The sequence below is a fragment of the Oreochromis aureus genome, linkage group 1 (genome assembly GCF_013358895.1).
Source record: "Oreochromis aureus strain Israel breed Guangdong linkage group 1, ZZ_aureus, whole genome shotgun sequence".
Lineage (NCBI taxonomy): Eukaryota > Metazoa > Chordata > Actinopteri > Cichliformes > Cichlidae > Oreochromis > Oreochromis aureus.
Genome location: NC_052942.1, coordinates 4,179,941 through 4,197,972, shown reverse-complemented (window position 1 = coordinate 4,197,972; position 18,032 = coordinate 4,179,941). Strand labels below are relative to the sequence as shown.

General features: G+C 42.2%; 1 protein-coding gene across 4 annotated transcripts in view; it reads left to right on the top strand.

The window, feature by feature from the left end:
* Positions 1-18,032, top strand: part of LOC116323724 (cell migration inducing hyaluronidase 1) — a 195,401-nt gene that overhangs the window by 129,780 nt on the left and 47,589 nt on the right. For all 4 annotated transcript variants that reach the window (XM_039622636.1, XM_039622722.1, XM_039622579.1 and 1 more), the window contains exons 13-14: positions 3,033-3,242; positions 4,404-4,609. In XM_039622636.1, coding sequence (XP_039478570.1) covers positions 3,033-3,242; positions 4,404-4,609 — 416 coding nt within the window. The remainder of the gene's footprint in view (positions 1-3,032; positions 3,243-4,403; positions 4,610-18,032) is intronic.

Below are 18,032 nucleotides of genomic sequence, written 5' to 3'. Positions count from 1 at the left end.
CACATACAGAGGGTGAGAAACGCTAAATGCCTCAGGACAAGTCCTGTCGTGTGAAAACCTCCTATTTCCAGAATTATTAGCTGGTTGCAAGCTGAATGTAGGTGACTGTGATCCGGGTGAAATTTCTTTCATTTTTTAGCCTTTTCACAAACACTATGATGTAATGAAAACCAGTGTGACTGCAAGAAGTGTTGGTTCTCATGATTCTCTGGGCTTTTTTGGGACATAGCTGCATGGCGTCACAGAGCCTCTTGGTATGTCCATCTCTCATTCTGCTTCATTCTCCACATCAGCCCATACCTGTCTGTAACAAGAATCTTCATCTTTTTTATTTCTTCCCTTCCAAAATTCAGCGTTTTCATTATTTTTACATCCTGTTCTGTTCCTCTCTCTTATTAGGATTGTTGCTGCTTTTATAGCAAGTTATATCATTTATCATATAACTCCATTAAAAATACTTCAATGAAATGGAAAGAAATCTGGTGACTCAAATTAGCAGAGGTGAGGCCTAGCAGACACTGATGTCAACCTGCCAAATATCAGGATTTATCAGGATCCAAATTGTGACTAATTAATACAGACATGTTGCTGAGAAGGAAACGATCCATGGTGTCGAAACTATTTGTGGTTTGTTTGTTTGTGTTTGTGGTTTGTTATGTACCAGGCTGTAAAGATCCGTCTTTAATTCTGCAGACATGCGTATTTCAACGCAGTAGTCTATGGGATTTGTCTTGTTCCAGTTTTTTTTACATTGATTTAAATTTTTCACTAAACAGTGGCTGTTGTCATAGTGATGACCAGTGTTGGGGTCATTACTCAACAAGAGTCATGAATTACACATCACTTGTTACTTTTAAAAGTAATTCAGTAGCTCCCACTTTATCATTACACTCTTGTCCTTCTCTGCAGTTAAAATAAAAGTAATGTCCATACTCGCTACTCAAAATCTGCATCTCTGTACCACTTTCTACCTCCCACACATGCATGGAAATCCGCTGATTGTAGCCGGGAGAGTGTCCAGGAAGAAAAAAACATGTTTCTTTCTGTTCGGCTGGCTGGCAGAGAACTGAAGAATGACATCATTGTAACCGTGATGTAATTATTGAGTTTAGTACTGTAATGAGTTACATTACACTACATTACAAGACATACTTGATTCAGTTCAATTTTATTTATAGCACCAGCACCAGTTACCTCGAGGTGCTTTCTATTAAAAGATAAAGATCCTATATTAATAGAGAATAATAGAGAGAGAGCTGGAGATTAATAATAATTAATGGTTAAATTCAGAGAGGTGTATAAACACATAGTGAGTGAAAAACAAACACTCAATGCATCAAGGGAAGCTCCCAGCAATGTAGACTTATTGCAGCATAACTAGGGGCCTGTAAACTGAAGGGTCTGCCTCCCATTCTACTTTTAAATACTCTAGGAACAACAAGTAGGCCTGCCGTGCGAGAGTGAACTGCTCTAATGGGGTGATATGGTACTACAAGGTCATTGAGATAAGATGGAGCCCGATTATTCCAGACCTTCTATGTGAGGAGCAGGATTTTAAATTCAATTCTGGATTTAACAGGAAGCCAATGAAGGGAAGCCAATATACGAGAAATAGGCTCTCTCTTTCTAGTCCCTGTCAGTACTTTTGCTGCAGCATTTTGGATTAACTGAAGGGAGGGAGGCAGGGAGTGTCCAAATCGAAGAAAGCAGTATTACATATGTGTTTAATATGTGCGTTGAAGGACATATCTGGGTCAAAAATGACTTCAAGTTTCCTCACAGTGTTACTGAAGACCAAGGTAATGCCATCCACAGTAAGAATCTGGTTAGATAACATATTTCTAAGATTTTCAGGGCCGAGTACAATAACCTCAGTTTGATCTGAATTAAGAAGCAGGAAGTTAGAGGTCGTCCAGGTCGTTATGTCTTTAAGACATTCCTGCAGTTTAACTAATTGGTGTGTGTTACCTGGCTTCATGGATAGATAGAGCTGAGTATCATCTTCATAGCAGTGAAAATGTATACTATGCCTTCTAATGATGCTGCCTAAAGGAAGCATGTCCTAGCACTGAACCCTGTGGAACTCCATTTGTGTTTGAAGAGGACTCTCCATTTACATCAGAGGTCTCAAACTTAAATGAGCTGTGGGCCACTGCTGGCACCGTCTTGGCTACGGTGTGACACCGTCACATCTCATGTGAGGGCCACTGTAGTGTTCAAGTAGTACAAAAACACAATATGTGAAAACTCAGAAATATTTCCTAAAATGTAGCATTTTGTTTGTTTCTTTTAATTTCAAATATTGTATAACAAGACAAAACCGCAAACGTGAACACATTTGTTTTCCTCACTCTTAACTGAAGCCTTTCATTGAACTACCAAATAAACACATTGGTCCTCTCTTTGTGGCCAGGCACGTGGCAGCACTTCTGCTATCATTTTGTTCGTATTTAACAAAATCAAAATGAAGACCTAAGTGTACACTTTAGTTTTTGACTCTCTCACTGAACTCAGTCACAACACGTTTCTGCTCTCTGCTCATGTTGCCTTCATGTTAAATCATTTTTTTCTTTTTAAAGAACTTATCCTAACATGGTCAACAACAAACAACAAAAAAGTCACTTCAAGGGACAAATTGCATTATATTTCTTAACATTAATATTCGGGCTGCAAGTAGGGGTGACGTGGACCGCAAGTGGCCCCTGGGCCACAGGTTTGAGACCCCTGATTTACATGAACAAACTGGAGTCCCATTATTGCATTAATCAACAATGTCTTGTGATTACAGTAAAAAAGTACAAAGAAATAAATTACACCCAACACTGGTGGCTACATTTATCTTTTATTTACAGTCTATGTGCAAAACAAAGAAATAGAACATTAAATTAAAAAGCTCTTTAAAATAATTATTTAAAAATCTGACACTAGTGTTGCTCGTAATGCTTTTCATGTACTTTTTTTATTCTTGCTTGTGTCTGATTGATGCAGTAACTGGAGCTCTCTGACTGTAATTTATCCACTGTCATCACCAGGTGGAGCATGGTTTTAGGGCAGTTCATATATCTGGGATGGAGCTGCAGCACATGGGCCAGCAGACCATGGGACACTATCCTGTCCATTTTCACATGAATGGAGATGTGGATGAGAGGGGAGGCTATGACCCTCCAACGTCTGTCAGCGATTTATCCATTCACCACTCTTTCTCCCGCTGCGTCACTATCCATGGCTCCAATGGACTGATGGTCAGTTAGGAAGTTGTATAATTTATTTCTGTATTTTTTGTATGTATTTATGCATATATTAGAATGCATACATAAAAATGTGTAATTTATTGCTAAGAGTCATTATTGCAACTCTTAACCTTCACTAGAGCAGAAGCAACCTGGTAATGTTAGGGACAGTGTTAGTGACTCTTACTAAGGCAGATACAATGACCTAATTTAAAGGGTTTTACATTATGTTTAGTCTCCAGTTATGTCTCATATTCTAAAAAATCATTATTATAGTGATGGGCATATAATTTTAAATCTCTTAAAGAAACAGTTTGTATGAAGATGTATATGAAATATATGAATAAAAATGAAGGAAACTGAGCACTGTGTGACATGGATAATAGGGGGATTAAAGCTATTAAAGACAAGTGCAAGTATCTTGGGGTCTTATTCATGAGTCAAAGATGAGTGGAGCAGGAGGTTAATATCTGCAGATCTGTTGTGGTGAAGAGAGCTGAGCATGAAATTGAAGCAGTTAATTAATGTTCTTACCGTCACCTATGGTCACAGAATCTGGGTAGACCACAGACATCTCCAAAGAGTGTCTGGGCTCTCGCTTAGTGATAGGCTGAGGAGTTCAGTCATTCATGTTGGACTCAGAGTGGCTACTCCTCCAAATTGAAAGGGTCCAGCTAAAGTAGTTTTCAGGTTCATATCAAGCAGGTTGCTTCTTTGGTCATCATATTCCAAGATTCCCTGCTGTCGCCTGCGCAGCATTAGTCCTACTCTGTCCTGCGCCGGCTGCCCATGCGTGTTGCTGTCTGCCTAAATTTGTTCAGCCTTTCACAGACTTTAAACAGATTTATCCTAAATGTGGCTGAAAAGTGAAAGCAAATAACAAGCACAAATTCAACCTAACTTCAACCACTCAGCAGTTTCCATTTATCCATTAAACCATTTTTCTTGACTAGAGTTCAAGGCTGAAGTCGGGTTAAATTTGGTGCAAGAATTTACTTTCTAAGCCAGAAAGGAAACCCATGTGATAAATAATGGAGCTTCTGATGAGGAATTACTCTGTAGAAAGTTCACACTTTTGTTATAGACATTTTTTTCTACAGTTAGATTTGAAATGGACCCCATGCAGTATTGTGACCTATTCTACAATCAGTAATGTACTCTGTTGCCTCCCAGGTAAAGGATGTGGTGGGATATGACACACTAGGCCACTGTTTTTTCACCGAGGATGGTCCAGAAGAAAGGAATACATTTGAGCACTGTTTGGGTCTGATGGTTCGAGCAGGGACCCTGCTGCCTTCAGACAGAGATAGCAAAATGTGTCGTGACATCACTGATGGAGCATATCCAGGATATGTGCCCAATCCACGTCAAGATTGCAGGTACACAAAGAAAGTTTGATTGTACATGAACTTCATGTATTTCAATTGATTTTTTAGACTTTCTTGTTTAGTTGTAACTGTCTACTTACATTGCCTACATTGTCTTCTTTTTTTAAAAAGGTCATTGTGCATGACACCTACTATAAAAAAGTTACAGTATTTAGTTTTTTAACAAGTGTGCCACCATCTTGTCCAAGTATGACTTATGACTTATTCATTTGGTTGTTTGGCTGCAGTTACTAGCTGTATCTTGTGTTGGCTGAGTAATGACTGAACCAAGTGAAACTAAAACTGAAAAGCAGTCCAAGGGGCTCATTGTTAGATGCCTCCAGCTACTGTAATGTGTTTGACAGTATAAAAACGAGGATAGATGGTCCACTGGAGAATCCAGAATCACTTATTTTGTAAAGCACTTTAGATTTAATACCACATTTACAGGTAACATTTGTGCTGGTGCTACAATGCTGAGCTTGTTTGTGTGTGTCAAACAATGACATGTAAACCTCCAGAGATGATAAATATTAAGTAGCAGCTATTTTTAGTAAAATTATGACAAGATGTTGGTATTTCTGTGGACTGGCGGGACTATAAAAATACAAGCAGGATGTCTTCATGTCACTCCATTTCCATTATGAACATGAAAGATACAGTACGGTTTATGACTGTAGATTCTGTTTAAAACTACATGCTCATCCTATCATTCAATTTAGTGCAGTTTTATTTATTCAGCGCTAAATCACAACAAGGTGCTTTATATTGTAAGGTAGACCCACTCAGAATATAAAGCAGTTTAGCCCAGGTCACATGACTTTCTATCTCACCACACTGCCTCTGCATGAAGGGGATGAAAACAGTTACTTAAAACAGTCATTTAGGGCTCAAGTGCTTTTCCTTTTTTTTGAGCATGTTTGTTTTTATGTGCATGTGTGTGAGTATGCATCTGGAAAAATAATCCATCCAAATCATCCCCTTTAGATTAAAAAGCAAGATATGGCACTTAGTTATATAAGCATCAGTGAAGATGCTTCAAGCTTCCTTTTTTGGTTTTTTGATTTTTTCAGTTCCCAACAGACCTGTTTTAGCACATCAACACACATGAGTGAATACAAAGCAATTACCTTTTGCTACTAAGGTTTTTATTCCTAACTCTACAGTGTACGGATATGTTTCAGCATGCAGTTCAAAAATTGACAATTATGCAAAATCATGAAATGTAATCAACATGAGTCCATGGCTAGTGACAGTGTTCTGTCAATATCAGCCATTTTGCTTTCAGATTGTCTGCAGAACAACACTCAAAAAAATAATTCTTTGGATGAACGTAATTTTATCTTGCCACTTATATTCCATCTAAACAAATCATGTTATATTAATCCATCTTGGTTGTGTTGTGTCAACACGATATATGTGTGTAGGTTTAACATAATATTAACATTAACATTCAATTAATTTGACTTTTGTTCAACCAACATGTTTGTACCACGTTAGTCTAATTAGATTTATTTAAATTCATCTTATATTGTTCAAACACTTTGGCACATCAAAAGTCTGTCTTGTTACATGAACTAGTAAAATATTTGTTTGTTACACCAATGATAATCTTGTTGAATGAATGAAATGTAACTTATGTCTGTAGTACATGTTGTATTCATATTACATAATGTTCAACAAAAAAAATTCAACGGATTTACAGCAACTTCCAATCCATCCATCTTCTTATCTTTATCTGGGCTGCAATGGGGTAACAGGGGCAGGGTACAGACTGGACAGGTTGCTAGTCTATCATACAGAGACAAACAACCATTTGCACTTCAACACCTTTGGGTAATTTAGAATAACCAGTTACTCTTACAACTGCATGACTTTTAACTGTGGAGGAAACCAGAGTACGCACTGAGAACCCACTGCAAACTTCGCCACATTGTGGATTCGAACCCAGGACCTTCTTGCTCTGAGGCAACAGCACGAACCACCATGGCATTAATCTGTCAATGCAGACTTAACAAAAGGAGGAAAGCTATGCTTGATGATGCTTTATGTTGTTGTCCTTGACAAGTTAAACCATAAGAAATAGTAACAGAATACACGTGGTGTGGTTGTCTGCCTCTTGTAACCCCAGTGATTTTCCTGTGGTTTGACATCTAATGTGATCTTGTGAATTTCGTGAGTCGACTCAAAAAAATGAAATTGGGTGGTTGTTACAACTTAATTTGTTCTTGTTGAGATGACATCATACAATCTAGTAAGAGTGGCTGGAACCAGGCAACTAACCACTCTTACTAGATTGTATGATGTCATCTCAACAAGAACAAATTAAGTTGCTGAATTTCAAGCAGATGTTACATGATTTAATTATGTTCGCCATAGAAACATGGAATTATTTAGTTCAAATTACAAGTTTAGATCTTGTGCATGTAACAACCACCCAATTTCATTTTTTTGAGTGAAGTATCCTAGTAATCTAGTTGTATATTACCTGCTGCTTTAACACTGCAGTGGATGTTTTTTTTCTTTTCTTTTTCCATATTTGGCATTTGGCATACCTAAATTGACTGGGTTGCTGTTACTTGGATTTAATGAGGTTGAAAGTGAATTGAAAAAGTTGCCTAATGGTATTGGTCTATTTTTTTAAATTATGTGTTCAGATTATTCCAAGGGATTCTGTTAATGCTAAAACCCAAAAAAGTGGTGTTCCACTGCTGACTCCCACACACTATCTGACTCTTTTTATTTGCTTAGTTTTGATACGAGACCTTCATCAGTTAATAGTTGAGGATAAAACAGCCAGCAACCTTACACGGCGGAAATGCTGAATAAATTCAAGAACATAACAACACAAAAAAATCATCTGACTTACTAAATATACATTGAGCCTTGCATGTGTCTTTTTTTGTCTTGTCTTGTCATCTTTTGTTAATATTCATATTTACCAGTCCTGCCTTATAAACTGGTATACTGAGATGTTTTGACGTGACTTTAAAGAGGCCGTTCATGCTGAAAAACCCTTTCAGTTGAAGCAATTCTGCATATTATAGTGAGCGGAAATCCCTCCACAGTGATGTGAAAGACTCATTGCCTGTTATTGAAACCACTTGATTATTTTAATGATGGCATAATAAGTTATTAGGTTCAGGGAATATTTGACTTTTCATAGAGGGGTAAGTTTGGATTTTTCCCTTTGTTAAGTCACTATTTAAAAATTGCATTTTGTGTATACTTGAGTTATTTGATATATGATAAATGGGTAAAATTATTTTAAAAAACAACTTTTGTGTAAATTTTATATAAAACTTAACAAAACATTCTTTGCAAGCAGTAAGATATTATTTAACAATGCACTGACAGGGAGTGAGTCACTTACAGTCCTGACAGATGTGAGTTGAAATCCGCTTCCGTCTTTGAAGTAGAGCGTGCACAATTGGCCAAAAATGAAACCCTGAACTGAAAGCTTAATTCTACAGTAAAAAGATAAACATATATTATAGTGAGGCTATTAGACAGAAACAGGAGTGAGCAAGCTGATGAATAAGCTACTCTGAGAACCTATGGCTATTATGACTTAGTCACTGGGTAACAGCCAGTGTTGTGGGCTTTCAGATGGTTCAAGTGGATATCCATAGAGCTGACATGACTGAATAGTAAAGCCACTATAGCATGTTAGTAACTTTTGCCTATTCTCACATCTAGTTTGTATTTTTTCCTTTTTTTTATGGTCATGGTCTTTCTGTCCTTCACTTTTGCTCCTGCTGATATATTTACTCTTTCCTTTTATTTTGAATAGCTTCAACATAGAGTTTGAAGAAAAGTAACTCCTCTAATGTTTGTGGATAAGGCTGAAATTCACACTCATTGAGAAAGTGGTTACTTTGCACCAAGTCAAGAACATGATCATTTGACATGCTAGAAAGTTGGTTTGGGGTCCTGTTAAAGTAACTTTTGGTCTGCCTGAGCCAATAGAGTGCTCCACTAAATATCTCATTCATTTGTTTATTACTATTTTCAGCATGACTGAGGTGAATTTCTTCTTAACTCTGCTCTGTGGTAAAATAAGCACCAGGACTTTATGGTGGGAAGTGATAATGCTTTTCAGTAATTTGGTGATGTTTTTAATGCACTGTTAATGTGTATTATGAAAAAAAACCCATAATCATTTAAACAAAATCCCAGTTTTGCCATTAAACCTGGACATGATTTCCCTTGATAGGAGCTAAATTGGTTGAAGAATATAGTTTGCTCTCCCTTGAATGATGTTACTGTGCCTATAGTAAAAGTGTTTTTTGTTTTTTTTGGGCAGACTTCATATGTAAATGATTCTTTTGCATTACATTGTTGTATTCATCATTTTAAGACTAACTACAAGTTCCCGTAATGGAGCTGTGCAAGTCACATCATTGTCACATAATTGAGCATGGTGACTTTTAGCTTAGCTCTCAGACCTTCCTCCCTCCCATCACTTGTGACAGAAATCACATCAAGGAGGCTGGAGGGGGCCTAAACCTTGATTGGGACTGGTTGAGACCTTGATTACATTGAGCTAACATCTTTCTCATCTCAATTGAGCTGCGGCAGGGGGTGATGGTTTGATGAGCGTAAATCATTGTTAAGGCTGCATAATGGAGAAGAGATGTTAACAGATAGGTCAAGTTGAGAACTGTGAAAGAAAGCAAACACACTCTGTTCTTCTGCAAAAGGCAAAAGCAGAGGTGGAGGTCTGTGATCAGTGCCATTTGTACATCATGAAACTTGGTGGAAAGGTAGAGCGTGGATAAAGAGAGAGCTTTCGTTCATTGATAAAGACGGTGGTTAAAAGCTCTGTGATCATGATATGAGGTGGTGACACAATCTCTGTCCCAATCATTACATATACCTGCATACATATACTGGGTACTTCATGAGGATTATTTTTTGCTAAATAAGGATGAATGACAAGCAAAACTTTACAAGACTTGTTGAATTCTAACTGTCTAGCATGGATATTGAACTAGTGGACAAAAGGGGAACCCTGTGAATGTAATGTATTTTTAATGCATCTATTATTCCTCCTTCACCTACTTCATGCCGGTGCTGTTCTGGAGCCACTTCCATCTTATGAGAGTCGTGGGTTTGAATCCCGATACAACTGGGGCATCTGTATCCAGTAAGGGTCCCTAGGACCCCCCATACCGGCTCGGAAGTCAGCTGCATTAACCAATCAAGACACAGTGGTAAGAAGTGGCATAGCCGGTTACCAAGATCTAGTACGGCAGCAGTGATCAGTGAGATGCTTGGCTACAAGTTGAACAGCCACAAGGAGCACTACCCTCCGTGGAGAAGGAGACTAGAGGTAGCATGGAGGAAGATAGCCAACAGAAGGAAGTTAGCTGCAGAAAGGTGAGATGAAGAAGGTGCCTAAGAAGTACAGCAAGCTGTCCATACCTGAGGCTTGGAAACTGCCAAGCAAAGACACACAGCCTTGGCCAGCCGCTTAAAGAGATATACCAGAGAGATAGAAGGCAGGAGAATAAATCAGCTGTTCTCAACAGAACCATCCAAGGTATACTCTTAGTGGAACAGCACCACCAAATGACTGGAAGAGCATATGGGAGAAGGATGCAACACATAACGGCAATGCTCAGTGGCTGTTGGATCTTAAAGCACATCACTGCAACCTCCCTGAACAGGATTTAGTAAGAATTGGGGCAAAACACCAGCTACTGGTAGACAGAACAGTCACCTGAGACTGTAAGACTGCAGGCCCACCAGACCGTGCACTGTCTGGATTGATGACTTGTTGTCCCATAGGCAAATGGGAACCAAGAAGAGGCTGCTAGAAAAGTTGCAACCACCTAAGTCCTTAGGAACGGTAAAAAAAAGATCCGGGCTTTCAACACCTACTCCTTGTCAGTCATCAGATAGCCCGCTGGGATAATAAGCTGGACAAAGGAGGAGATAGAAGCCACTGACATCAAGACGAGGGAGCTCCTCACCATGCATGGAGGGTTTCACCCCAAGTCCAGCACCCTGAGACTGTACGCTAAGCGGGAGGAAGGAGGCCGACATCCACGAGTACATCAGAAAGATGGCCACAACCGACCGGATGCTCAGTGACTACCTCAGGCAGCAGAAACCCAAGAAAGAGGAGGAATAGGAGGAACCATCATGGAAGGACAGGCCCCTACTACTGGCAGATACAGGAAGTGGCTGACATCTAGAAGTCGTACCAGTGGCTGGACAAAGCTGGACTGAAAGACAGCACAGATGGCAGTAACAAGCTCTAAGATCCAAGGAACACCATAACCAAGATTCTGTGGGACTTGCAGATAAATATAGACAAAATGGCAAACAAATAGTGGTGGACAAGGAGAGGAAGACGGGCGTAGTGATAGATGTAACTATACCAAATGACAGCAACATCAGGAAGAAGGAACACAAGAAGCTGAAGAAGTACCAAGGGCTGAACGAAGAACTTGAGAAAATAAGGTAATCGGAGCACTCGGTGCAGTGACCCTAAACTAGGTGAGTGGCTCCAGCAAATCGCAGGATGAACATCTGAGATCTCTCTCCAGAAGAGCGCAGTCCTAGGAACAGAAAAGATACTGCACAGGACCCTCAAGTTCCAGGCCCCTCTGGTAGACGACCCGAGCTTGAACGATAGACCACCCGCAGGGGTGAGAGGAGAATCTTTAAACAAATAAATTCAAAAGTCAAATTTGTACACTCATTTCTTGTCTGTTAAAGTTGTTAAAGATGTATGTGGGAAGATTTTACAGATGTATGCCCTGGAAAAAACTGCTCAGAGAAACAAGAAGTCCAAATGGTAGAGAGTCCCAGATTTAAGCCCTGTGGGAGCGTCCCCCCAAGAGGGACACTCCGACTTCCACATAAGTCCTTACTCGTGTAGAGTTTCCTTCATGTTCTAGCACCCTGCAGGACTGATTTCAGATCCAGACATAGATGTAAATTATAAACAAACATTGTCCATTTTTGCACATGATCACTGGTCTTTGATCAATGGTCATGAGAATTTGCATTCACAGAGAGTTGGGGAATGGCTGCAATCACAGCGTTGTAAGATGGCGAAAGATGTACCCTTAGGCCCCCTCCTCGATTCAGAGATGGTCTTTCCCTTTTCACGTAAATGGCCTCCTTGACTCCGCACTCAAACTAGCGTTCCTCCCTGTCCAGGATGTGTACATCCTCATCATTGAAAGAGTGTCCACTGGCCTGTAGGTGTAAATAGACTGCAGAGTCCTGGCCTGACGAGGTAGCTCTTCTGTGTTGTGCCATCTGCTTTGCCAGAGGTTGTTTGGTTTCCCCGATGTATAAATCCTGGCAATCCTCCTGGCACTTAACAGCGTACACTATGTTACTCTGTTTGTGTCAGGGGACCCGATCCTTGGGGTGGACCAGCTTTTGGCGCAGCGTGTTTTGGGGTTTAAAAGCCACAGAGACCCGGTGTTTAGAAAAAATGCGTCTCAACTGCTCCGATACTCCTGACACATAACGGATTACTACAGGTTTTCGATTGGGCAGCGGTTGTCCTTCTCTCCTGGATCTGCTGGAGCTTTCTTTAGGAGCCTTCTCAGCTTTGACAAAAGTCCAGCTGGGATTACCACATTTACTCAGGGCCTTCTTGATGTGCTGTTCTTCTGCCTCCCTGGCCGCTGTGTCTGTGGGGATGGTGTTTGCTCTGTGTTGTAGCGTCCTGATGACACCCAGTTTGTGCTCCAGTTGATGATGAGAGTCAAACCTTAAATACTGATCCGTATGCATAGGTTTCCGGTACACATCACCGTTTAGATGTCCCCCAATACTGATGGAAATCTCACAGTCTAAGAAGGCTAACCTGCCACTTTTCATATCCTCCCTGGTGAATTTGATGTGTTGGTCCACCGAGTTAATGTGATCCATGAAATGTGGTACGTCCTGAGATTTGATTTTCACCCAGGTGTCATCCACATATCTGAACCAATGCCTTGGTGGTGTTCCAGGGTAGGATAGCAAAGCCCTCTTTTCCACTTCTTCCATGTACAGGGAGTGCAGAATTATTAGGCAAGTTGTATTTTTGAGGAACAATTTTATTATTGAACAACAACCATGTTCTCAATGAACCCAAAAAACTCAAAGTATTAATACTTTGTAATTAATATCAAAGCTGAATGTTTTTGGAAGTAGTTTTTAGTTTGTTTTTAGTTTTAGCTATTTTAGGGGGATATCTGTGTGTGCAGGTGACTATTACTGTGCATAATTATTAGGCAACTTAACAAAAAACAAATATATATACATTTCAATTATTTATTTTTACCAGTGAAACCAATATAACATCTCCACATTCACAAATATACATTTCTGACATTCAAAAACAAAACAAAAACAAATCAGCGACCAATATAGCCACCTTTCTTTGCAAGGACACTCAAAAGCCTGCCATCCATGGATTCTGTCAGTGTTTTGATCTGTTCACCATCAACATTGCGTGCAGCAGCAACCACAGCCTCCCAGACACTGTTCAGAGAGGTGTACTGTTTTCCCTCCTTGTAAATCTCACATTTGATGATGGACCACAGGTTCTCAATGGGGTTCAGATCAGGTGAACAAGGAGGCCATGTCATTAGTTTTTCTTCTTTTATACCCTTTCTTGCCAGCCACGCTGTGGAGTACTTGGACGTGTGTGATGGAGCATTGTCCTGCATGAAAATCATGTTTTTCTTGAAGGATGCAGACTTCAAATCAAATCAAATCAAAATCAAATCACCTTTATTGTCACATCACATGTGCAGGTACACTGGTACAGTACATGCGAGTGAAATTCTTGTGTGCAAGCTTCACAAGCAACAGAGTTGTGCAAAATACAATAACGCAACAACAAGCAAAATATAAAAATGGTTAATCTAAAAAGTAATAAATATATGTACCATATATAAAGGTATATACATTACTGAATGTGTGTACTAAATATGTTTTTCTACGTGTGTGTGTGTGTGTGTGTGTGTGTGTGTGAGTGTGTGTATACATGTTTTACAAATGAAATAGAGTAAACAATAAAATAAGATATATAAAATATAAAATATACAGAGGTAGGTATGTGCAAAACAGTGGCATTAATGTACAGTATGGAGTGCATAATGTTGAAGTTCCAGTAGTGAGGGTGAGGTGTCTATGACGTGTTCAGCAGTCTGATGGCCTGGTGGAAAAAGCTGTCTCTCAGTCTGCTGGTACGGGACCGGATGCTGCAGAACCTCCTTCCTGATGGAAGTAGTCTGAAGAGTTTATGGCTGGGGTGACTGGAGTCCTGATGATCCTCCCGCTTTCCTCAGGCACCGCTTCCTGTAGATGTCTTGGAGGAGGGAAGCTCACCTCCAATTATCCGTTCAGCACACCGCACTACTCTCTGGAGAGCTTTGCGGTTGTAAGCGGTGGTGTTGCCATACCAGGTGGTGATGCATCCAGTGAGGATGCTCTCAATGGCACAGCGATAGAAGGTCCTGAGGATGCGGGGGCTCATGCCAAATCTTTTCAGTCTCCTGAGAAAGAAGAGGCGCTGCTGCGCCTTCTTCACTGTCTTGTTTATGTGTACTGACCACGTAAGATCCTCAGCCAGATGTACACCAAGGAAGCGGAAGCTGCTCACTCTCTCCACAGCGGCGCCGTTGATGGTGATGGGGGTGTGTACTCCTCTGCACCTCCGGAAGTCCACTATCAGCTCCTTTGTCTTTGCGACGTTGAGGGTGAGATGGTTGTCTTGACACCAGTGGGTCAGGGCGCTGACCTCCTCCCTGTAGGCTGTCTCATCACCGTTGGTGATAAGACCCACCACTGTAGTGTCGTCCGCAAACTTCACAATGATGTTGGAGTTGTTAGTGGCCGTGCAGTCGTAGGTGTAGAGTGAGTACAGGAGAGGGCTCAGTACACACCCCTGTGGAGCACCAGTGTTCAGTGTGATGGGGATGAGGTGGTGCTGCCCAGTCTGACCACTTGGCGTCTGTCAGACAGGAAGTTAAGGATCCAGCTGCAGAGGGAGCTGCTCAGTCCTAGATCCTGCAGTTTCCTGTCCAGCTTCGAGGAACGATGGTGTTGAATGCTGAGCTGTAATCTACAAACAGCATTCTCACATACGTGTCTCTCTCTCTCCAGGTGTGACAGGGCAGCATGGAGTGTCAGGGCTATGGCATCATCAGTGGACCTGTTGTGGCGGTATGCGAACTGTAGAGGGTCCAGTGAGTCGGGTAGTGCGGAGCAGATGAAGTCCCTGACCAGCTTCTCGAGCATTTGCTCACGATGGGGTCAGGGCTACAGGTCGCCAGTCGCTCAATGATGAGATGGTGGAGGATTTGGGTACAGGGACGATGGTGGCCATTTTGAAGCAGGCTGGGACTACAGACAGAGAGAGGGAAAGGTTGAAGATATGTGTGAACACTCCAGCCAGCTGAGCCGCGCATGACTTGAGGACGCGGCCGGAATCCCGTCCGGACCAGTAGCTTTATGTGGGTTCACTCTCCTGAAGTACCTCCGCACATCCTCCTCAGACACAGTGTGCGCACTGACGTCATCCGCGGTGCGCACACTGTCCGGTCTCCTGGTGTTCGCTGTGTCGAATCTAGCGTAGAATACGCTTAGATCCTCACACAGAGGGCCGTGGTCTGCGGTGTGCTGGTTTTCCCTCTAAAGTCTGTGATCGTGTTTAGTCCCTGCCACATACTCCGAGGGTTGTCAAACTGTTGCTCCACCCTGTCCCTGTACTCACGCTTTGGCTGCTTTGATCGCCTTCCGGAGTTGGTAATGTGCGTGTTTGTAGTCCGATGTGTTCGCGGAGGCAAAAGCGGTGCTCCGTGCCGCTAGCGCCGTCGCGAACATCTCCGTTAATCCAGGGTTTTGATTTGGGAAGGATTTAACTGTTCCGGATGGGACGACATCTTCCACGCATTTTCTGATAAATCCACAGACTGAGTCTGTGTATTCATCGATGTCTTTAGCAGCCACGTGAAACATTTCCCAGTCCGCGTGATCAAAACAGTCCCGCAGCGTAGACTCCGATTGGTCCGACCAACCATGCACCGCCCTCAGGGTTGGAGCTTCCTGTTTCAGCTTCTGCCTGTAGGCGGGTAGAAGCAGGATGGAGCGGTGATCTGATTGGCCGAATGGGGCGCGGGGAGGGCTTTGTACGCATCCCGGAAAGAGGTGTAGCAGTGGTCAAGAAGCCGGTCTCCACGAGTGTTGAAATGGATGTGTTGGTGGAGTTTTGGTGAGACTTTCTTCAGGTTACCCTTATTAAAGTCCCCGTCGTGATAAACGCCGCCTCTGGGTGTGAGGTTTCCTCACTGCTGATCGCTGCTGTACAGTTCCCTGAGTGCTCGGTCAGTGTCGGCTTGTGGGGAATGTAAACAGCCGTAATAATCACTGCTGTAAATTCCCTCGGTAGCCAGAATGGCCGGCACTTAACCATCAGGTACTCCAGGTCCGGTGAGCAGAAGGATTTGACCGGTGCACGTTCGCATAATCACACCAGCTGTTGTTGATCATGAAACACACACCACCGCCTCTGCTTTTCCCAGTAAGCTCCTGTGACCTGTCCGCGCGGTGCACAGAGAACCCCGGTAGTTGTACTGCGGAGTCCGGTACCTTGTCCGATAGCCAGGTTTCTGTGAGGCAGATCACGCAGCAGTCCCGCATCTCTCGCTGGAATGAGATCCGTGCCCGAAGCTCGCACAGCTTGTTCTCCAGAGACTGCACATTAGCCAGTAATAAGCTGGGTAACGGTGGTCTGTTAGTGCGCCGTCTCAGTCGAACCAGAACGCCAGATCTTCTTCCTCTGCGTCGGCGTTTGCGGCCTCCACGGGCCCAGAACAAAGGCGTCTCTTCCTGTACCACTGCTTGAAGAAGGTGTCTTCCAGAAACTGGCAGTAGGACTGGGAGTTGAGCTTGACTCCATCTGTTGGAGGAAATCTCCCAAATAGAAGGCTGCCAAAGTAAAACAGAGACACAGTGAGACAATATAATCAATCACATGTACATGGGGTGAGCGTCTCAAGAGACAGTCACCCAGTACTCTTCTTTATTGCAGGTTATATAGGCATGTAGGTTACACAGCAGACGGAGGCAGTCTCCGCCTGTTCTCAGAATATAGATTGCTTAACTGACAAATGCATATCTTACTAAACATTCTGTCCGTACTATACTAAACGTCTGCTTAAGTGGCATTTTCCGTTCTTCTTTACACAGGAACTTGTCTTCACAGGCATTTGATAAGCATAGGCAAGGCTTCATGTTTATCAGGGTGAATCGTCATTCAGAGTTTACACAATCACAAGCAAAGCATATTTGAATAATAAACAAAATCTTTTCACACCATCCTCAACCCGAAAAGGCCCCACAAGCTCATCTTTGATGATACCAGCCCAAACCAGTACTCCACCTCCACCTTGCTGGCGTCTGAGTCGGACTGGAGCTCTCTGCCCTTTACCAATCCAGCCACGGGCCCATCCATCTGGCCCATCAAGACTCACTCTCATTTCATCAGTCCATAAAACCTTAGAAAAATCAGTCTTGAGATATTTCTTGGCCCAGTCTTGACGTTTCAGCTTGTGTGTCTTGTTCAGTGGTGGTCGTCTTTCAGCCTTTCTTACCTTGGCCATGTCTCTGAGTATTGCACACCTTGTGCTTTTGGGCACTCCAGTGATGTTGCAGCTCTGAAATATGGCCAAACTGGTGGCAAGTGGCATCTTGGCAGCTGCACGCTCGACTTTTCTCAGTTCATGGGCAGTTATTTTGCGCCTTGGTTTTTCCACACGCTTCTTGCGACCCTGTTGACTGTTTTGAATGAAACGCTTGATTGTTCGATGATCACGCTTCAGAAGCTTTGCAATTTTAAGACTGCTGCATCCCTCTGCAAGATAGCTCACTATTTTTGACTTTTCTGAGCCTGTCAAGTCCTTCTTTTGACCCATTTTGCCAAAGGAAAGGAAGTTGCCTAATAATTATGCACACCTGATATAGGGTGTTGATGTCATTAGACCACACCCCTTCTCATTACAGAGATGCACATCACCTAATATGCTTAATTGGTAGTAGGCTTTCGAGCCTATATAGCTTGGAGTAAGACAACATGCATGAAGAGGATGATGTGGACAAAATACTCATTTGCCTAATAATTCTGCACTCCCTGTACAAATTGGCCACGATGGGTGAAACTGGGGAACCCATGGCCCACTCATGTTTCTGCCTGTAGAAATGACTTTTGTATGTGAAATCGGTGGAATAAGGACACAGTTCCAAAAGCAAACACACTTGGTCCATGCTGAGAGTGGTCCTGTTGCTGAGGTTGAGGTCATCCTGTAATCTCTTACGAACTACCTTCAACGCTTCCGTGACTGGGATGCAAGTGAAGAGAGATGTAACGTCGTACGAGACCATGGTTTCATCTGCCTCCATAATGACATCTCTTACC